Below are 24163 nucleotides of genomic sequence, written 5' to 3'. Positions count from 1 at the left end.
AAAGTAAGTGTGCTGAAGAAAATGGAATACTCTAAATATCAAACTTTCTTTTACATAAACTTAAGGGTAACCACTCAAAAAAAAAATCCAGAACTGAAATATATACTGTAATAAAAGAAGAAACAGAGGGAAACATCATATAATACCACCACACAGAAATAATAGACAACAACAAAAAGGCAAAGAATCAATGGAGACACAGCCTTACCAGAAAACTAAAGATGGAATGACAGGAAATCCTCACATATCAATAATCACCCTAAATGTAAATGGACCGAACCCACCAATAAAAAGGCACAGAGTAGCAGATTGGATCAAAAAACTAAACCCAACCATATGCTGTCTCCAGGAGACACATCTCAGCTACAAGGACAAACATAGACTCAAAGTGAAAGGGTGGAAATTGACACTCCAAGCAAATCGTGCCCAGAGAAAATCAGATGTAGCCATAATGATATCAGATGAAACAGACTTCAGGGTGCAAAAGATAACAAGACATAAAGATGGACATTTCATAATGGTGAAGGGGACTATACAACAAGAAGACATAACACTCATCAATATTTATGCCCCCAATCAGGGAGCACCGAAATATACCAAGCAACTACTAACAGAACTAAAGGGAGAAGTTGACGAAAACACAATTATACTAGGGGACTTAAATACATAATTGACAGCTATGGATAGATCATCCAAACAGAAAATAAATAACGAAATAGTAGCCCTAAATGACACATTAGATAAAATGGACATAATTGACATATATAGAGCACTTCATCGTAAAACATCAGACCATACATTCCTTTCTAGTGTACATAGAACATTCTCAAGGATAGACCATATACTGGGACATAAAATCAGCCTCAGCAAATTTAAGAAGATTGAAATCATACCAAGCATATTCTCTGATCACAAGGCTTTGAAATTGGATATCGGCTGCAAAAAGAAAGCAGGAAAAAACACAAACACATGGAGATCAAACAACATACTTTTAAAGAACGACTGGGTCAAAGAAGAAATTAGAGGAGAGATCAAAAGATACATAGAAACAAATGACAACGAAAATACATCCTACCAAAATTTTTGGGATGCAGCGAAAGCAGTTTTAAGAGGGAAATTTATATCATTACAGGCCTATCTCAAGAAACAAGAAAAATCCCAAATAAATAACTTCATGTTACATCGTAAGAACAAGACAAAGAACAAGTGAAAACCAAGGTCAGCAGAAGAAAGGAAATAACAAAAATCAGAGCAGAACTAAATGAAATAGTGAACAAAAAGACAATAGAAAAAATTAATGTGACAAAGAGCTGGTTCTTTGAAAAGATTAACAAAATTGACAAACCCTTGGCTAGACTCACTAAGATAAAAAGAGAGAAGACACTAATTAACAAAATCAGAAATGAAAAAGGGGAAGTAATCACAGACACCTCAGAAATACAAAGGATCATCCAAGAATACTATGAAGGACTATATGCTACCAAATTCAATAACCTAGAAGAAATGGACAAGTTCTTAGAAACATATAGCCTTCCAAGGCTAAACCATGAAGAACTGGAAAATCTAAACAGACCGATCACTAGTAACGAAATTGAATCAGTCATCCAAAACCTTCCCAAAAGCAAATGTCCGGGACCAGATGGCTTCACTAGTGAATTCTACCAAACCTTCAAAGAGGATCTAATACCAATCCTGCTCAAACTCTTCCAAAAAATTGAAGAAGAGATAGCACATCTCAACTCATTTTATGAGGCCAACATTATCCTGATACCAAAACCTGGTAAGGACAATACAAAAAAAGAAAACTACAGACCAATATCTCTGATGAATACAGATGCAAAAATCCTAAATAAAATTCTAGCAAATTGAATACAATAAATGCATTAAAAGGATTATTCATCACGACCAAGTGGGGTTCATCCCCGGGGCACTAGGATGGTTCAACACCCGCAAATCCATCAATATGATACATCACATAAACAAAATAAAGGACAAAAATCATATGATTGTATCAATTGATGCAGAAAAAGCATTTGACAAGATACAACATCCATTTATGATTAAAACACTTAATAAAATGGGTATGGAAAGGAAAATACCTTAACATAATAAAGGCCATATATGACAAGCCCTCTGCTAATCTCATAATTAACGGTGAAAAACTGAAGCCCTTTGCTTTACGTTCAGGGACACAACAGGGCTGTCCCCTATCACCTCTGCTTTTCAACATAGTGTCAGAAGTCCTTGCCAGAGCAATCAGGCAAGAGAAAGAAATAAAAGGCATCCAAATTGGGAATGAAGAAGCTAAATTATCACCCTTTGCAGATGACATGATGTTATATATAGAAAACCCTAAAGATTCCACCAAAAGCTATTAGAAACAATCAACGAATACAGTAAAGTTGCTGGCTACAAAATCAACGTACAAAAGTGCATCGCATTCCTATATACTAACAATGAAATCTCAGAAAGAGAAATACAAAAAACAATACCTTCTGCAATCGCAGCAAAAAGAATAAAGTACCTAGGAATAAACTTAACCAAGGAGGTGAAAGACCTATATGCTGAAAAGTATAAGACATTTTTGAAAGAAACTGAAGAAGACACAAAGAAATGGAAAGACATTCCGTGCTCATGGATTGGAAGAATCAACATAGTTAAAATATCCATATTACCCAAAGCAATACACAGATTTAATGCAATCCCCATCAAAATCCCAATGGCATTTTTTAAAGAAATAGAACAAAAAAATCATCAGATTTGTTTGGAACCACAAAAGACCCCGAATAGCCAAAGCAATCCTAAGAAAAAAGAACAATGCTGGAGGTATCACACTCCCTAACTTCAGCTTGTACTGCAGGGCTACAATAATCAAAACATCATGGTATTGGCAGAAAAACAGACACATAGACCAATGGAATAGAATTGAGAACCCAGAAATAAAACCACATAAATATGGACAGATAATTTTTGACAAAGAAGCTAAAAACATACAATGGAGCAAAGACAGCCTCTTCAAAAAATGGTGCTGGGAGAATTGGATAACCACGTGCAAAAGAATGAAACTGGACTGCTGTCACCATGTACCAAAATTAATTCAAAATGGATGAAAGACTTAAGCATAAGACCTGACACAATAACTGCATAGAAGAAAACATAGGTACTAAACTTATGGACCTTGGGTTCAAAGAGCATTTTATGAATTTGACTCCAAAGGCAATGGAAGTAAAAGATAAAATCAACGAATGGGACTATATGAAACTTAAAAGCTTCTGCACAGCAAAAGAAACCATTGACAAAATAAACAGGCAACCAACTGAATGGGAGAAGATTTTTGCAAACAGTGCCTCCGATAAGGGGCTAATATCCAAAATATACAAGGAACTCATGCAACTCAACAACAAAAAAACCAAACAACCCAATTGAAAAACGGGCAGAGGACCTGAAGAGACATTTCTCCAAAGAGGACATACAAATGGCAAATAGACATATGAAAAATTGCTCAACATCACTAATCACCAGAGAAATGCAAATCAAAACCACAATGAGATATCACCTCACCCCAGTCAGAATGGCGATCATCAACAAGACAAATAGTAACAAATGTTGGAGAGGCTGTGGAGAAAAAGGAACCCTCATACACTGTTGGTGGGAATGCAGACTGGTGCAGCCGTTATGGAAGGCAGTGTGGAGGTTCCTCAAAAAATTACGAATAGAATTGCCATATGACCCAGCAATCCCTCCCCTGGGTACCTACCCAAAACATCTGAAAACATTTATCCATAAAGACACATGTGCTCCAATGTTCACTGCAGCTTTGTTTACGGTGGCCAAGACATGGAAACAACCAAAATGTCCTTCGATAGATGAATGGATAAAGAAGTTGTGGTATATATACACAATGGAATACTGTTCGGCGGTAAGAAAAGATGATATAGGATCATTTGTGACAACATGGATGGATCTTGAGAGTGTAATGCTGAGTGAAATAAGTCAGACAGAAAAAGCAGAGAACTGTATGATTTCACTGATATGTGGTATATAAACCAAAAACAACAAAAGAACAAGACAAACAAATGAGAAACAAAAACTCATAGACACAGACAATAGTTTAGTGGTTACCAGAGGGTAAGGGGGGTGGGAGATGAGGGTAAGGGGGATCAAATATATGGTGATGGAAGGAGAACTGACTCTGGGTGGTGAACACACAATGGGATTTATAGATGATGTAATACAGAATTGTACACCTGAAATCTATGTAATGTTACTAACAATTGTCACCCCAATAAATTTTAAAAAAAGCTAGATATGACATAATTAGGCCTAGGTTTGCATTTTTGCTCTCCATTTACAGGTTGTGGACTTTAGATAAGACTTTCACAACTTTCCGTTTTATAATACACAAATTAAAGATAATAACTCCTATTTACATCACAGGCTTGTCTGACAACTCAAATAAAATAATGTAGGGGAAATATCTGTGAGTTATGAAGTGCTCTACAGATGCTTGTTAATATCAAAATAATTACATATTCTTAAGTGTCCTACATAAACACTAAGCCCTAGCTCAGAACTCATATGTAGTAAATGGGATTTCCATGCCACAAACAATGAACACTGGTGGTGGCCTAATAAGAAATTAAATATACAAGTCTGTCCTCATCCCACCTCCACCATTTTTTAAGACTTTGTTCATAAATTTTTTTCATGTGACATAAATAAAAGAATACTTCATTTAACACATATTTATAATTTCTTCATATAATATCAAAGAATACCAAGAGAAATTCAACTCAATTTTAATTTCAATGTTTCACCTATACTGTAAGGTTTTCCAGCTGTGTTCTTTGTTTTCATGGCTCCTTAATGAATGAGGCTCAGTGCCATGTCTTTGTGATATTTTCCTCTGTTGCCCCTTTGTATGACACATTGAGCTATGTTTGTGAGAAGCTTTGCCAAATCCAGTAAAAACTTCATTGTACATTGCCAGAAAAGAAAAAAATGAGCTCACAGTAGCATCTTTTCTTTTTTCACTCACAATGTCAGCAATGAACAAGAGTAATCAGGCAAACTATGTAAAGCGTGGAGAGTAAAGGATAAAGACTTTGAGATTCAGGATGTTAAGGAGGCTTTTAAAGTGCTCAACACAAACAGTTGACCACTTTACAAGCTTCCATGTGTTTATAAAAGTAGCATTTTTTGAAGCACTTCCCTTATCCCATATCCAGGCTGGAAACATGCCCATCTTGCAGATTACATTACCAGGCCCTGTCCTTTAGCAAGCCCTCTATTAATTGCCTGACCATTTAAACAAAACCTTGCTGAGGTCCCTCTGAAAGTCAGTACCTAATGATCTTGCTAACGACCTGATGATCATTCTGAAAAGGAAGAGAGGAAACAAGAAGCAATGTCTGGTCCTGTCTTGGTGCAGCTCTCTTCTCCATATGGCCATGATGAAATCCAACAAGCAGAACATTTCTCCAAATCCACCAGAAACTTGAGATTAGGTGAGGACCAAGCCACGATGAGTTATTCTGGAAGCTTCTGTTGACAACTGACTTGCGGTTAGGACATGGCATGGACTAGTCCCAAAACTTGGACAAGATGTTTAAAATTTATTCATTTAAAATTTCTCAACTATCAGAGATTGGTATCTTTTGTGAAGGTTGGGAAAGAATCAGAATCCCTGGGGCTAGTCAATCTCCAAGGGAAGCTCTGGAGAAAACAGGCAAAGTCTGACTCAACAAGGTTCAGGAAGACATTTTCTATGATTGATCCATTATCCTTGGGGCTGCCTACCAGGGCCCACACTAAGATGGGGCAAACAAAGTGCCTAGAGCATATACATAAGGAGGCACTCTCTGTTACTTGCACAACCCTAGTCCCAGCCCCGCTGATCAAATAACTTCATTTTAACTGTTAAAAGACTGAAGCAATGAAGATATACTTATTCAATATGGACAGCAATGAGCAGATACAACTGCTCTCTTCCATTATACTTAGGAGTTCTCAACACACTTTTCACATGCATTATCACATTATGCCAACCACAGCTTCCTGAGGCGAGAAGTGCAGAATATATTAATCCCACCTCAGATATGCATAAACACGTATAGGGGAGCTCTAGGATTTGATCAAGGTTGTAGAGGTAGAAGTTGAATTCAGGCCTCTGACTCTCTACAGTACTCTTCTCTCTATACCACGTGACACCAAGTCTCCCTGTGAGGTCCTTTACAGCATCTAATTTTATGGTCCACACTGATTAGGATTATTTATGAAGCCATTAGTGGTTGGTTAATATTAACTTAACAATGAAATGATGTTAAATTTGTCTATTACCCACTAACTATAAATAGCCTTATGAGAAAGGAAAAATAAAAGAAATTTTAATGGTTTTTGATGCTAGGCTTTAACATTTTAGGGGAAATCGAAAGCATTTACAAATCAACCTCATGGATGAATTTTTTTAATGCTGTCATTTGTTGCACAGTAGAATCATGTTTTTTGTTTATGCTATTATCAACAAGGCTTAGAAACCACTGGAAGCATATGGGTAACTTTGCTAAGAGTTGTAAAGAAACTGGGATTAGGGCAGGTCTGTATACCGTATTAGGTTGGTGCAAAAGTAATTGTGGTTTTTACAATTATTTTTAACCTTTCAAACTGCAATTACTTTTGCACCCACCTCATAGTATCAAGTTTGAGCCTTCTCTCCTTATACTGGGAGATGTCCAGAAAAGAGTAGCAGTAAATAAAAAGACCCTTGCCAGTAAGCAACATGTAGTCTGTTGGTCTTTCTCTGCACAGACCTGCTTCAGACAAAAACGTTCTAACATTAACCAGAAATACAATATAGGTGTGCACAAAGAAACCCTTTGAGTTACAAATCTAATTTCCCGGATATAATGGATTAATATGGAGAGTCAAATTATTTAAAAGCAAAGAGAAACTTACTCCTTCCCATGTTTGCTTGTGGTCTCCGGCAGGTCCCTAGACAGTGATTCCCTGTAAAAATACAGCAGATACACACAGTCAGTCACAGAGGCTGAGTCACTACATCAGATAAGTTCCACTGAAGCTGATCAGGTCCACATGAGCATTTCTTGTCAGTGCATTCCAATCTTACCCCCTTACATAAATATTTTCTCCATTGCAAACAGATATCTAACCTCAGAGAACAGAAACAGTATTCTGGAAGCATGAGCTCTACGTAAACTTACTCTAACCTTGTTTATCTAGCAGTAGTTTCTGCTCTTGCCAAAAAAAATCATCAAATTGGTCCCATGTGTATCTCTTAGGAGAAAGCAGTGATATCAATAAAAAAAAACGGTGGACAAAAACTCCAAAAGGCCCAATTTTAATAACCAGGCTAGCATGTTATTAGTTTGCCTATCACTGACTTCTCCTCAATGTCATTCTGTGACAAATCCATACCCTTTATAGTGTAACATTTCCCTGAATGGTGTCAAACAGCAGTACCCCTAATTAAAGTAGCCCATAGAGTTATTCCCAATAAACAGTATGAATCAACAACCATGAACTACTGACAATGGAAACTTTGGAGGAAAAAACCCCCATAATGCAAATGCAGGAATGCATGGAGGAGAGGCAAGTCTGTTTTTAAAAGACGAAAATACATCCACAGAAGCTAATTCATACCATACTGCTTCATTTTCTTACAGGGTTCAATCATGGAATCACCACAGATTTATTGTTCACCTGCCACATTCCCAATGCGGAGCTAAGCACCAGAGAGGCAAAATTATAAGAAATAATGTATCAGTCCATTAAAGAATGTATAACCTATTTAAAGCTAAGCACATACAGGAGAGTTATGTCATCAAGATGGCCACATAGATCATTCTGGATTTCAGTCCCTCTCACAGGAAGATCAACTATCCACAGAACAAACACCATTGTGAAAATCCCACCCTAGAAGGGTAAGAGGACTACACACACTCTGAAACATCACCCCTTCTCCACACTGACAGTGCCAAACCGAGAGGGCCCCTTGGGCCTATAGTTTCTACAGTAGGAAAACAAAGGCCCAAGGTGGACATTCAGCTCCCCAAGCTGGGGGACGCTTCCTAGGAGGCCCACTCAGGTCTTGCTTCATGGAGGTCACTGGAGGCCTCTGCAGGGCTTTGATGGAGAAGGGAGGTGGGGCTCACAGCAAACAGTGCTCAGTCAGGTCTTGGCACAGGGCATTTCTGCTTGCAGCAGTGCCTGAGCAGAGCTCCCAGCCAGCTGCTCTGGCCATCTGCAGAGCTGAGCCACTGGCTCCTCTGGCTAGGGAGCTCAATTGGCAGTTCTGCCTGATTTGGATCCCTAGTCAGTGGGCCATATGGGCAGTGGAGCCTGTTTTACCAAACAGAAAGGGAAGAAAATTCCCAGCCCTGCCCGTGTTGAGCATAGCCTCCAGTCCCACCCACCCAGGAGGCCCAGCGAGAGAACTAGAGCAGCCGTGGAGCCCAATCCCATACCCCTGCTTGGTCAGGGAGACAAGTCAGCCACCCCCCTCAACTGTTAAGCATAGCATGGGGCCCAGCATAACCAGGGAGTCTGAACAGTGACCCTGGGCAACACAGGAGCCCAGCCTATGGTACCGGGAGAGGCAGAGCCCAGCCTACAATCCCACCCAGCCAGACAGCCCAGCCTACAACCCTAATAAGCAGAGGAAGTCAGCCTATGGCCCTGCCCAATTGCTGAACACAGCCTGCAGCCTTGCCTAGACAGGAAGTCCAGCCAGTAACCCAGCCCAATCACGGAGCATAGCCTATGGCCCCACATGAGACGAAAGACCAGCCAGTGACCTTGCCTGCCAGTTGAGCACAGCCAGTGGCTTAGGTGATCACGAAGACTGACATGCAGCCCCGCTCAACTCCAGGGCACAGTCTGTGGCCCTGCCTGATCCCAAAGCACAGCTTGAGGCCATGTCAGACTACTAACCCTTGCCTGCAGCCCCATCTAAACAGAGTCTGGGCAGTGGCACCATCTGGTTGTGGAGCAGTCTGAGATCCCACACAACCAGGGGTAAGTACAGAGCATACCCCATAGCCCTGCTCAATTACGGAGTTGAACTAGTGGTACCATCCTGCCAGGGAACACAGCCTGAGACTTTACCCAACCAGAGTGATCAGCTAGTGGCCCCATCTGACTTGCAGAGCACAATCAATAGTCCCACCCAAAAAATATTATTACTTAGTGGTCCTGCTTGAACATGGAACCCAGCCAACAGGCCACCCCACTGCAGAGCCCAGCCAGAGGCATCCCCCCAACCTCAGAGCATGGGCAGTGGCCTCACCCAACTACAAATCCCAAGCACCAGCCCTGCCTGCCCATGAAGGCTGCCAAATACCTGTCCAGTACCCCCAAGCTGTAGTGACTGGTGAAGGTCTTTCCCTGATGGAGTGAACGTGCAAAGTTTGAATGAGGAGGCCACTTAAATCAATGCAGATACCAACGCAAGGAATCAAGGATCACAAAGAAACAGGTAAATGTGACACTACCAAAACAAATTAATAAAATTCCAATAACTGACCCTAAAGAAATGGAGATCTATGAACTATCTGAAAAGGAATTCAATGCATGAACAAAATGAGAAGTTCAACAAAGAAATAGAAACCATAACAGAAAAAAGAAATGTTACAGCTGAAGAGTACAATGACTGAAGAATTCAATGGAACAAAATGCCAATGGTAAGTGCTTATCTACCAATAATTAGCTTAAATGTAAATGGATTAAATTTTCCAATCAAAAGAAACAGAATGGGGGTGGCTGGATGGCTTAGTTGGTTAGAGCGTGAGCTCTTAACAACAGGGTTGCTGGTTCGATTCTCACATGGGCCAGTGAACTGCACCCTCCACAAATACATTGAAGACAACGAGCTGCCACTGAGCTGCGCGAGCTCTTAACAACAAGGTTGCCGATTCAATTCCTGCATGGGATGGTAAGCTGCTCCCCCTGCAACTAAGATTGAAATCGGCAACTGGACTTGGAGCTGAGCTGCGCCCTCCACAACTAGACTGCAGGACAACGACTTGACTTGGAGCTGATGGGCCCTGGAAAACCACACTGTTCCTCAATTAAAAAATTAAAAACAAAACAAAAAAAACAGAATGGGTGAATGGATTAAAAACAAACAAGAAAACCAAGATTCCCAACCATATACTGCCTACAAGAGACTCACTTTAGCTTTAGGGATACATATAGAATGAAGTAAAGGGATAGAAACAGATATTCCAAGCAAATGGTAACCAAAAAAAAAAAAAAAAAAGGAATAGTAATAATGACATCAGACAAGATAGACTTTAAGCTAAAAATCGTCAAAAGAGACAAAGAAGTTTATCATACAATGAAAAGGGGTCAATTCATCAAGAATATAAAGCAAATACTACCACAACTAAAAGGAGAAGTAAATAGCAATACAATAATCCTTGGGGACTTTAATACCCTACTCTCAACAATGAATAGGTCATTCAGACAGACTTTCAATACTGAATAGATCATCCAGACAGAGAATCAATCAGGAAATAGTGGATTTAAACAATACTATAGACCAAATGGACCAAACAGACATATGAGGTCAAACAATTAAGTTTGTGAACTCATTCTAGAAAAAGTGCTACATACCTCACTGCTAAATATCACTATGGTCACCTTTGAGGTACTCCCCTTGGGAAGCTATGCACCAATGCCAGCGCCTAGTCCACCCTTCAAAGCAAGTTTGGAACTCTTTTTCTGGAATGGCCATCAGAGCTGTTGTCCTACTACCCTTGATGTCCTGAATGTCATCAAAATGTCTTCCTTTCAGTATTTCCTTTATCTTCGGGTAAAGAAAGAAGTCATTGGGGGCCAGATCAGGTGAGTACAGTGATTTGTTTACTGGCTAAAAACTCCCTCACAGACAGTGCTGTGTGAGCTGGTGCATTGTTGTGATGCAAGAGTCATGAATTGTTGGCGAAAAGTTCAGGTCGTCTAACTTTTTCACGCAGCCTTTTCAGCACTTCCAAATAGTAAACTTGGTTAACTGTTTGTCTAGTTGGTACAAATTAACAATGAATAATCCCTCTGATATTAAAAAAGGTTAGCAATATCATTGCAACAAATTCGTGAATTTAATTGTCAGACCTTGTACAACCCACCAAGATTGAATAAAGAAATAGAAAATCTGAACAGACCAGTAACACATAGGGGTATTAAATCAGTAATAAAAAACCTTCCAACAAAGAAAAGCTCAGGACCAGATGCTTTCCCTGGTAAATTCTACCAAACATTTAAAGAAACCATCCTTATCAAACTCTTACCAAAAATGGAAGAGGAAGGAACACTTTGAAACTCATTTTCTGAGGCCAGCATTACCCTGATACAAAAGCCAGTTAAGGACACTACAAGAAAACTACAGGCCAATATCCCTGATGAATATAGATGCAAAAATTTGTAACAAAATACTAGGAAAACAAATTCAACAAGACATATACAATATAATAAAGGCCATATAACTGAAGCCCACAGCTAACATACTCAATGATGAAAGGTTGAATGCTTTCCCTCTAAGATTGGGAACAAGGTAAGGGTGCCCACACTCACCACTCCTACTCAACATAATAGTGGAAGTTCTAGCCAGAGCAATCAGGAAAAGAAATAAAAGCCATCTAACCTGCAAAGGAAGAAGTTCCCTATTTGCAGATGACAAGATTTTATATATAGAAAATCCTAAAGACTCCACCAAAAAAACTGAATAAAAGAATTCAGTAAAGTTGCAGAATACAAAATCAACATACAAGAATCAGTTGTGTTTCTACACACTAACAATGAATAACCTGAAAAAGAAATAGACAATTCCATTTATAATACCATCAAAAAAAAATACTTAGGAAAAAAATTTAAGGAGGTGAATGATTTATATACTGAAAACTGTAAGACACTGATGAAAGAAATTGAAGGAGACACAAATAAATGGAAAGATACCCCATGTTCATGGATTGGAAGAATATTGTTAAAATGTGCATACAACCCAAAGCCATCTATACAGTCAATGCAATCACTATCAGGATTCCAATGGCAATTTTTACAGAAATAGAAAAAAAAATCCTAAAATTTGTATGGAACAACAAAAGAAAGACCCCGAATACCTAACACAATCCTGAGACAAAGCAAAGCTAGAGGTATCATACTTCCTGATTTCAAACTATATTACAAAGTTATAGTAATCAAAATAGTATGGTACTGGCACAAAAACTGACAAATAAACCAAAGGAACAGAATCCAGAACCCAGAAATAAATCTATGCACATAATGTCAACTAATATTTGACAAGGAAGGCAAGAAAACCCAATAGGGAAGAGATAGTTTCTTCAATAAATGATGTTGGGAAAACTAGATATTCACAGTAAAAGAATGAACCTGGACCCCTACCTTATACTACTGACAAAAATGAACTTGAAATGGATTAAAGACTTAAATGTAAGACCTGAAACCATAAAACTCCTAGAAGAAAACAAAGGAAAAAGCTTCTTGACATTGGTCTTGGCAATTATTTTTGGAAATGATACCAAAAACACAAGAAACAAAAGCACAAATAAATAAGTGGGACTACATCAAACTAAAAGCTCTGCACAGTAAAAGATGACCAACAAAATGAAAAGGCAACCGAAGGAATGAGAGACTATATTTGCAAACCATATATCTGATAAGGGGTTAATATCCAAAATATACAATGAACTTATACAACTCGATAGCAAAAAACCCAAATAACTAAATTTAAAAGTGGGGGATGGTGGAAGAGGGTAAAGGGGGTCAACTAAATATATGGTGATGAAAAGAGAACTGACTCCGGGTGGTGAGCACACGATGTGATATACAGGTGATGTATTATAGAATTGTACACCTGAAACTTATGTAATTTTACTAACCATTACCACCCTAATAAATTTAATTAAGAAAAAAAACCAAAAAAGCAGGAGAAACTTTGAAACATAAAAGGGCAATGGACCTGAGTAGACATTTTTCAAAAGAAGACATACAAATGGCCAACAGGTACATGAAAAGGTGCTTAACATCACCTGATCTGCATCAGGGAAATGCAAAGCACAACCATAATGATATATTACCTCATACCTGTTAGGATGTCTATTATAAAAATGACAGACAACAAATGCTAGCGAGGATGTGGCGAAAAGGGGAACCTTTGCACTCTGTTGGTGGGAATGTAACCCGCTATAGCCACCACAGAAAACACTACGGAAGTTTCTCAAGAAATTGAAAACACAGAACTACCATATGATCTAGCAAGTCCACTTTGGGGTATATATCTAAAGGAAATAAAATCACTATCTGGAAGAGATTTCTGTACTACCATGTTCATTGCAGCATTATTTGACTATTGTCAAGACAAGGAAACACTTAAATATCTACTGATAGATGAATGGATTAAAAAATGTGATATATATGTGTATACACATCTATACATACCCACACAATAGACTATTATTCAGCCATAAAAAATGACAGTTCTGCCATCTGTGACAACATGGATGACCCTTGAGGGCGTTATGCTAAGTGAAGTTAAGTCAGACATTGAAAGACAAATACTGTATGATCTCACATGTAGAATCCAAAAAACAAACTCATAGAGACTAAACTCGTGGTTGCCAGCAGTGGTGGGAATGGGCAAAATAGGTCAAAAGATCCAAACTTCCAGTTTTAAGATGAAGAAGTTCTCAGGATATAATGTGCAGCATGGTGACTACAGTTATCAATAGTGTCTATTTGAAAGATGCTAAGCAAGTAGATCTGAAAAGTTCTCAACATACACATACAAAATTCTAACTATATGAGGTGAAGATCTGTTATCTAACCTTATTGCAGCAGTCATTTCACAATATATACTTGCATCAAATCATTATGTTCTATTTTATATACCTTAAACTTACACAATGTTACATGTGAATTATATTTTAATAAAGTTGGCAAAAAGAGAAGCACATATGAAAGTCAATCAGGGAATAAATATGAGACTAAGAACTGATAACTAGTTGTGTGACAATAGAAAATCATTTTTTATCTCAAATTACTTGCAAAAGGAGGGGGATGATCTCAATGAGTGTTTCCCAAATTGACATCCAGCAGGATGTTAAAGGTGTATTAATTAAAACCAGGGCTCTGATCAAATAAATGTAAGAAATGCTGTCTTAAAGTTAAACAGGTATCTCCATTAGAAGAGTTTTCAGAGCCTTAAAAATGCTAATTAGCAATGAGCCAAAAGTATAGTCTCTCAATGTATTTGACTACATAATCCTTTTTGTGAGTAATCAATATTTCTCAGGAGTCCTATTAACTGAAGCTCAGTTTGGCAAAACTGGACAAGCTAACTGCCGAAACCTCTTGAGCTCTGAAATTTCATTATTTTCTAACAAGGTATTAATTGTATGGAACAAAGTTAACATAAAGTGAATCAAGAAAGAAGTGAAGGGGGCTGGATTCTCAGAGCATTTTGGAGCCAAAAGGAACTTTAGAAATCATCTAATGATTTCTCATCACCCCACCTTTTATTTAAAGCAGCAGACCACTCTCAAATCTCACGCAGAACACCAGTACACAAAATGGGTTAGGGCTGAATTCTTCAGGTGGATTTGAGGTGGAGAGTTATAGTCCCACCCACTGGGAAGCAGAGTTTGAAATCCAGTAGGGACCCCTGACCCTTCAGATGAAGCTTTTCTGGGAAAGCTTTATGAAAGAGCTGGAAGACTCATACATATTCGTCTTTCACTGTTCCTAAGTGTCATCACAATTTTAACTAACCCACCTAAGTCAGATAAATAAAATAGGCAGTATGTAAAGAGAAGTATAAAATCTTTCTCACCCCAGGAAAATTCATAAGAAAGTTAATGTACTAAAGTATAATCCCTTTATAAGTGAGAAGCCATGAAAGAGTTAAACAAGGGAGGTCATGGCTAAATCTGGATTTTAAGGATATTCTCGCGGCAGTAGGGAAAAGAATTTGACTGGTGAGAGAGAGTACAATGATATCAGTGATGCAAGTAAATCTGGTAGGACATCTCGCATTTTGTTTTTTTATTTTTAATCAAGTCTTTTTGAAAAGAATCAAGCCATTCTCAGTTGTGTCAGGGAACCACAAAGGAAAGGGTTGTCAGGTATGGGCCAAAATTTTCAAAAAGGACTTGTCTCTTCAGCGGTCAACATGGTGGAGAGAACAAGCAGCTCTCTTCCAGGGGAAGATGAAATGGAGGAGGCAAAAATCAATATTATCTGTCAGCTGCGTCACCCAGTATTCCAGTAGTAAACTTCCAAAGATCAGAATCTTGTTTTAAAGAAGACAACTTTCTTAGAGACATGGGGTTCACAGCATACCGCCCATATCACCCCCAAACCCTGAATTCCCCACTTCCAGGTTACCTCCCCGCTTGCTCTTTCCATTCTGATCCTTTGTTGCTCTATTCTCTCTTTTTTGCTCAGCTGGTGTGTGTGTGTGTGTGTGTGTGTGTGTGTGTGTGTGTGTCTGTGTATGTGTATGTGTTTTCATTCTAGTTAAGAAAAGATTTTTATCAAAAAATAGCTAACATACAATATTATATTAGTTTTAGGAGTATGCAACAGTTATTCAAAATTTGCATACCTAAAGTCCAGCAACCATCTGACACAGTACCACGTTATCACACACAGTGGGAATATTGACTATATTCCCTATGCTGTACATTACATCCCCCATGACTTACGTGTTTTATACCTGGAAATTTGAATCTCATTCCCCTTCACCTTCCCCTCACTTTTTAAATTTTTCAATTACAGCTGAAATTCAATATTATTTTATATTAGTTTCAGGTGTACAGCATAGTGGTTAGACATTTATACAATTTAAGAAGTAATCCCCATGACTAGTCTAGTACCCACCTGGCACTATACATATTTAATACCATATTATTGACTATATTTCCTATGCTTTACTTTACATCCCTGTGACTATTTTGTAACTACCAATTTGTACTTCTGAATCCCTTCACCTTTTCACCCTATCCTCCAACCCCTCTCCCATCTATCACCCCAATAAATCTAGTACATATCTGACACCATACATAGTTATTATTAGAATATTATTGACTACATTCCTTATGCTATATCCTACATCCCCATGACTACTTTGTAACAAGCAATTTGTACTTTTTTTTAAAAGTTTATTGGGGTGACAATTGTTAGTCAAGTTATATATATTTCAGGTATACAATTCTGTAATACATCATCTATAAATCCCATTGTGTGTTCACCACCCAGAGTCAGTTCTCTTTCCATCACCATATATTTGATCCCATTTACCCTCATCTACCACCCCACAACCCCCTTACCCTCTGGTAGCCACTAAACTATTGTCTGTGTCTATGAGTTTTTGTTTCTCATTTGTTTGCCTTGTTCTTTTGTTGGTTTTGGTTTATATACCACATATCAGTGAAATCATATGGTTCTCTGCTTTTTCTGTCTGACTTATTTCACTTAGCATCATACTCTCAAGATCAATTTGTTGTCACAAATGGTCTTATTTCATCTTTTCTTACCGCCGAATAGTATTCCATTGTGTATATATACCACAACTTCTTTATCCATTCATCTATCGAAGGACATTTTGGTTGTTTCCATGTCTTGGCCACCGTAAACAAAGCTGCAATGAACATTGGAGCACATGTGTCTTTATGGATAAATGTTTTCAGATTTTTTGGGTAGATACCCAGGAGAGGGATTGCTGGGTCATATGGCAATTCTATTCGTAATTCTTTGAGGCACCTCCACACTGCCTTCCATAACGGCTGCACCAGTCTGCATTCCCACCAACAGTGTGTGAGGGTTCCTTTTTCTCCACAGCCTCTCCAACACTTGTTACTATTTGTCTTGTTGATGATAGCCATTCTGCAATTTGTACTTCTTAATCCCTTTCCCTTTTTTACCCATTCCCAATGTCTCTCCCCCAGCCCCGTCTGGTAACCATCAAAATGTTCTCAGTATCTATGAGTTTGTTTATGCTTTGTTTATTTTGTTCTTTAGATTCCACATACAGTGTTTCCCAGAAAACAAGACCTAGCCAGACAATCAGCTCTAATGCATCTCTCAGAGCAAAAATTAATATAAGACCTGGTCTTCTTTCACTATAAGACCCGATCTTTAATATAATATAATGTAATGTAATATGATATGTAATATAATACCGGGTCTTATATGAATTTTTGCTCCAAAAGATGCATTACAGCTGACTGTCCATCTAGGTCTATTTTTGGGGAAACAGGATATAAGCGAAATCACATTGCATCTGTCTTTCACTCTCTGACATATTTCTTTCAGCACAATACTCTCCAGGTCCATCCATGCCATCCCTGATGTCAAGAACCCATTCCCTTTCCTGGCCGAGAAATATTCCATTGTATGTAATGTACCACCTCCTCTTTATCCATTCATCCATTGACAGACACCCAGGCTGCCTCCACATCTTGGCCATTGTAAATAATGCTGCAATGAACACATGGCTGCACACATCGCCTCGAAGTAGCATTTTGGGTTTCTTTGGATAAATACCCAGAAGTGGAATTACTGGATCCTTCTTTGTCTCTTGTTATAGCCTGTGTTTTAAAGCCTATTTTATCTGGTATAAGTATTGCTACCCCAGCCTTTTTTTTGTTTTTTCATTTCCATTTCCATGAAGCGTCTTTTCCCCATCCCTTTACTTTCAGTCTGTGTATGTCTTTTGATCTGAAGTGAGTCTCTTATAGGCAGCATATGTAAGGGTCTTGTTTCACTGCTCTGGATTTATCCAGCCTAGCATTAAACACTCTCTACAACCAGGTTCTACCTTCCGTTTAACAGTTATATAGCACATTCTACTCAAACAGGACTCTACTCATCCTTTAAACATGTTTTACTGTTGCAACTCTAAGCCTCTGCTCTTTTTCTCTGCATTAATCTACATCTGCTAAAATTCCATTCACCCTTCAATATCAGTAGTGAAGCTTTCCTTATTACCCGAACAGGAAGTAACCGCTTTTTCCTTTGAACTTTCATACGTGGAACTTAAGTGCTATCCCCATACAGACGTGCATACTTTATAGTATCTCTCACTGCCCAGTTCTCAGAGGGTAAATAATTTGCCTTCCACATTTGTGTCTAGTTTGTGCAGGGCACTATAACATTCCTAATGAGGGTTCTAGTGGCCTCCACAAACCAGAATTAGGGGAAGCTCTCACACAAAATGTGTTCAGGCATACGATGCTTGCCTATGTTTCCTTTAGTATAGATCAGTGCATCAAACTCCCGTCATTTACCTATCACCTTAATCAATTTTATCATTTTTGCTAAATGGCTCTGTCTATAGTTACTTAATGTTTCTTTATGTTTTTCAATTTCAGTATCTACTTTAGCCTTGTCCTATAAAATAGTATACGAAAGCATGTGTTTGGTACGCTATTAATATATTTTTCTAATGCATATAAAATGCATAACTATTAAAGTCCTAAAATGTTTTCAAGGTTCCCTCCAGTTGTTTTGCATATCACAAGAAGTATACTTTGTGGAACACTGTTTATTCCTGTCTTCAGTCAATTCAAAACACTTGGTGAGTGTCTTTTTAGTTGCCAGCCACTGTTCTATTCTTTAGGAACACTTGTTCTCAACTGGGGGCTATTTTTTTCCCGAGGGGACATTTGGCAATGTCTAGAGATATCTTTGTTTGTCACAACTGGCGAGGGATGCTAGTAGCATCTAGTAGGTTTGGGCTAGGGATACTGCTGAACATTCTATAATGCACAGAACAGACCCCCACAACAAACAATTATCCACTCCAAAATGTCGACAGTGTCAAGGTTGAGAAACCCTGCTTTAGAGAAATAGTGGCGTACAAGAGAGACAAATTATCTGCTTTTTTGGAGCTTACAATCCAGTAACAGAATGGTACAGATGATGCTCTCTTTCATAATATTCAAGTAAGATTCACCAGTATACAGTTTTCAGGATTTCTTCTCTGTGGATTTCTTACATGTGGAAGGCATGTTGGCACTGGGCAAATTTCGCAGTATTATGGCCTCTTAAATAACGGCAGGTATACATACTCTGACATGAGTTCCACCAACAGGTCACAGTACGGGCTTTGCCATCAACATAGCAGGGTTTGAGGCCTGCCCTGTCATTACTATCTGACCTTGGGAAGTTATTTAAACTCTTTAAGCCTCAGTTTCTCCATCCATAATAGGGTTATCAATGGTAGCCTTAATTTCACAGGCTTCAAAGGAGAATTAAATGAGAATAGTGAGAACAGTTCTTGATAATAATAAATGCACAACAAGGACTTACAAGGATATCAAATATTTTCTTTTCCCAAAATGTCTTGCTTCAATCTAGTTCTGGAGGTTTAAGGTTTAGTTTCTAGTTGGTCCATCTGGTTCAATACATTAAGTGTAACTATTACTACTTAAGACAAAAGTAGTATAATGTATATTTTTGTGAGCTGAATTTTTGAAAATAAAATTTGATTTTAAACTTTTAGCTTCAGCTGCATGTACTATTTAAGTTTGAAATGTGTGCTGTCAGTTCTGTAAGAGCTTCTTTCCCCATTTTTGATGTCCCTGACATGCACTTGCCTAGCCTTCCAGTGACAATTATAGCCTGGAGACTCCTAATCCTGGTAATGATTCTTCTTCCAGTAATTCTCTGAGATTCGATTATATCTAGCTCCTTATTAGTTTTGAAACACTGCAGGCTACATTTTAATTTGTAGAGAAGCACTTCAATGTTGGCTTTATTTTTCAGCCACACGGCTCTCTCATGGCTGGTTAGGTAGGTCAATCACTTCACTATCCTCCACTCTGCTCATACTGTTACAGTAATTTGCCGGCCCTTAGTCTCTTGCTCTTCTCTTCCCCAAGTCCCTTCTCCGTTTTAAGGGTAAGAGGGCCTCAGGGCCCTGTGGCACACTCTAGAGATGAGATGGAGTCCATTCTTTCTTCAATGGGTGTCTCTTAAAGCCCTAGCTCTCTTCAGTTGCCTAAGGACACTTATGTAAAAGATGGGTTTATTTCACGAGGTTTCTGAGTGCCTCCTCTTTGCACCGTCTCTTCTACATCCTTCAAATAATATTCACCTGTTCTATGTTGTATGTCTACAACAATTAGGCACTTTCACATACATCATTTTATCAGTGCTTGTAACAGTCTTACGAGGTCGGCACAATAATACCTACCGATAAATGATAAAACTAAATTTCAGAGAAATTGACTTATTCATGTTCACATAACTAGTAAGGACATCCCAGGATTGTTGTTTTTAACTTATCAACATATTCCCATCAAAAGTGCTCATGTCATAACTGTAACATCAAAATACCTTCACAGACACACCTGTGTAACTGACATCCAGATGAAGATTCAGAACACATTCCAGGATTTTAACCTAGTGTTTGTGACGCCAAGTCCAGTTCTCTTCCAGTCACGTATGTAGTCATTCAACAAATATTTACTTACTGCTCCATTTCAGTAATTTTGCTAAGCCCTGGGGGTTTGATGGTGAATAAGACAGATGTGATCCCTGCCCTAATAGAGCTTAGAAACTATAGGGGAGTCATAATTTTTAAAATTATACATAAAGGATCTTAAGGTATTAGAGGGAAATAAAGAAGTTCAGTATGGCTTCAGTAAGGCAAGAAAGAGAAACGAGAGGTTGGAGACAGACAAATGGTCAAATCCTACAAGGATTTCTTGGGGGGAAAGTTTCGATTTTATTCTAAATGTATTGGGAAACCATTAAACAATACCCCTGCATTCATAAAACAACTTATTCCCAAAGAGCTTGCTTAATTCTTCAATTACTCTAACTTTTAGGTACTTAGGATGTACCATTCACTTTGCTAGGCCCATTAACCTCAATGTATAAACATAATAACTGAAAGAGAGGCTTGAGAAATACATATCTCAGCGTAGAAATATTATGTACTAATATTATAAAAGAAATGACAAAACCATATGATACCAAATATTTTTTAAAATCAATACATGTATATGTAAATATAAATATTTATAGATGCTACAGATGCTGTTCCGCCCAGTGATCTATACAAGGCAGCAGCAGCATACACAGCGCTGTCATATGAATTCCTTAGATACTCAACTTTTAGAATGTGGAGAGTCAAGTTAAACAAGTTATGCAAAAGAAGAAAGTACATTTTGTTTCAATGTGTTGTCCAGTTATGCTCAGATTTGGGTGAAGTAATATGTAGCAGATTCAGCACAGTCATCTTTTCAATTAAAAAAATATATACCATTCAAACACACATTGTGTTTCTACTACTGTGTTTCCCCGAAAATAAGACTGGGTCTTATATTAATTTTTGCTCCAAAAGACGCATGAGGGCTTATGTTCAAGGGATGTCATCCTGAAACATCATGCTAGGGCTTATTTTCCAGTTAGGTCTTATTTTTGGGGAAACAGGGTATATACCTAGGTGCTGGGGATATAGCAGTATACAAAAGAGACAAGAGTCCCTGTCCTCATGAAAGTTACAATCTAGATGAAAAGAAATAATTAACCAGTGCTTATTTATTTAAACAAGCAAAATATCTAGCATGGTAAATCGTGATAAATAGCAGTACATACCAAGGAGAAAAAAATTAAGACAGGAAAGGACAGGAATTATTTAAATGATGATTGTTTAAGACAAGCACTTTAAAAAAAAATACTTGTCTTTTAGTAGTTCATCAAGGACACATCTGTTGGTGTATATCAGGAGTTAGCAAACTTTTTCTACAAAGGGCCAGAGAGTAAATATTTTAAGCTTTGTGGGCAATATGGTCACAACCAATCAACTCTGCTGTTGTAGCACAAAAGCAGCCACTGAAATGAATTTGTATGTGGCTACATTCTAATAAAGCTTTGTTTATGGATACTGAAATTGGAATTTTACATAGTTTTCATTTGTCACAACATTTTCTTTTAAAAATGTTCAGCCATTTAAAAATGTAAAAATCATTCTCAGTTCGTAGGCTATATAATAACAGGCAGTAAGACATTATTTGCCAACCCCTGGAATACTCAGTGAAATGGCTTACTGAATTTTCATTAATCAACAAGTCAAAAGAAATGTAAGTAAGCCTAGGATAAATATTAGTGAAACATAGAGATCCAGCACTATCAATAACAGCAGTTAGAAAATTCTCTAATAACTTTAAAGTTAGAGATATTAATTTTATATGATAGTGGGGCTTACAGTTCAAGTACACAATAAAATATTAAAGATAATGGTGTAACTATCTAAATAAATCATGCTAAAACTATAGAAGTATTTCAGTGAATAAAAACTAAGCCATTGCAAACTATATCAAATAATCTAGATGCTTATAAAATCACTTGATGAAGTCACTATATTCCCTAACAGAAACACTTTATTTCACCCAGTTAGGTTTCAATTATCACTTCTATCCCAATAAAACACTAAGCTATATACCTGGCCTTGACCTTTCCTCTAACTTCCGCAATTCCAAATGCCTTAGAGAAATCTACACCTTGATATTGTGTCACCACCTGAAGCATCATGAATCTAAAACCAAATATTTTCTTCATTACATATATAAAGTAGCTTCCCCTCTAAATTCCATAATTATTGCTAATGATATCTTCATTATTTCATTCAACCCAAGTGTTGTGGGATATTTTTAAAAATTTAAAGTTTTGTTTCTCCCAAAGAATTCACTTTTTTTGCCTTCTTTCTTTACTCCTTACCTACCACTTCCCCTCAAAGTAGCTAAGCCATTCCATGAGCATTACTTCAAACGAAAGATAAGCTTGGCTCAAAGAGAAAAAAAAAAAAGTTTTCCTAACTTTGTGTTCCAAGGTGCTTGGGGAGAAAACAAAAGGTCTTTTAGCAGAGACATTATGATGGAAGAAAATAATGAGAGCAAGGATCCCCCCTTCAATCCCATCCACTCCTTCCCTCTCTCAGGCTAGAAAGGCTCCCTGGGTTAAAGGGAGGAGAGAAGTCAGTGGGGCCTAGCATAGAAGGGCCAGAGCTGAAGGAACCAAACACATTCAAAACGATGGGCCATTTTTAGTGAGGGGCATTGCTCGAATGCCCAGAAATCCCTTAGAAGTGGATTTAGCATGAACAGCCCTTAAGAGCAAGCATATGGGCAGAACCTTTCCTGGTGGTGCGTGGTGAGGGCTCCTCATGGACAGCAGTCATCCCCGTGCTGATGACCTCCCTGCTACTACAAGGATGCCTATCCATGCCTCAGGCTTTATTCAGTCCCCATCCAATTTGCCCCAGGTAGGAAACCCTCTTTGCAGCTTCCTTGCACTGAAGAACAACAGGGCCCCAGACACTCCATGGGGCTGATGGTGATGAAGGCAAGCCCTGTACTTGGAATTAGCACGATGAGGGAGGATAGGTACTAGTAGCTACTAGCCTGATTTCTTACACCATAGATGAGTGCTGTATGTTTTTTGATCTTCATATAAATGGATTCAAAGTGCATACTCTTGGGGTTCGCTTCTGTCGCTCAACTTTGTTCGTGAACTTCATCTATATTGTCGCATGTGGATGTGGTGTATTCATTCTCACTGACTCTATATTAGATACATATCCCTATTTATTTATTCATTCCACCACTCATGGACATTTGGGTTGTTTCCAGGTTAGGGATAGTAAAACACATGCCAATTACATGGGTTTAAAACAGAGGCAGCATCTTCAGCTCAAGCTAACATAACCCATCAGTAAAACCTACTCACTCCTCCCAGTCTTTCAATAGTCACCACTACAAAATCTAATCATGTTTCTTCAAGTTGATAAACTTCCCAAGGACAGGCAATATCTCAATTCTTTGGATCTTTCATAGGATATACACTTAATACGTATTCAAGGAATAGCTTTTTTACATGTATAATCACTACTATCAAAGTGGTCACTAATGACTTTTAACATAGAAATGCAAGTGGCATTCTAACATCTTGACTTATAAGGTCTTGGAATTTTTTAAAGCATCCTATTTTGGGTATCTCTCAGCATATGAAAAGTCCCTAAGATATTACCTAGGTAATAAAGAACCTAGCCTTCAAAACGTATCTTTCCTCACGGTTCGCAAGGAGCTCAGCGGAAAGTGATACAGAAGTAGGAGTAAAAGGA

The 24163-nt window shown here is 38.1% G+C and overlaps 1 protein-coding gene across 3 annotated transcripts in view; it reads right to left on the bottom strand.

The window, feature by feature from the left end:
• PRRG1 (proline rich and Gla domain 1) overlaps positions 1-24163 on the bottom strand; it is a 115566-nt gene that overhangs the window by 57481 nt on the left and 33922 nt on the right. For all 3 annotated transcript variants that reach the window (XM_019718199.3, XM_019718200.3, XM_019718202.3), the window contains exon 2: positions 6955-7005. In XM_019718199.3, the coding sequence (XP_019573758.1) occupies positions 6955-6964 (10 nt within the window). In that variant the 5' untranslated portion in view covers positions 6965-7005. The remainder of the gene's footprint in view (positions 1-6954; positions 7006-24163) is intronic.

This window comes from Rhinolophus sinicus, chromosome 18 (genome assembly GCF_057876585.1).
Source record: "Rhinolophus sinicus isolate RSI-liver-muscle chromosome 18, RSI-T2T, whole genome shotgun sequence".
In the NCBI taxonomy this organism is placed as follows: Eukaryota; Metazoa; Chordata; class Mammalia; order Chiroptera; family Rhinolophidae; genus Rhinolophus; species Rhinolophus sinicus.
The sequence above is the reverse complement of the archived record's forward strand: the minus strand, read 5'-3'. Positions and strand labels throughout refer to the sequence as shown.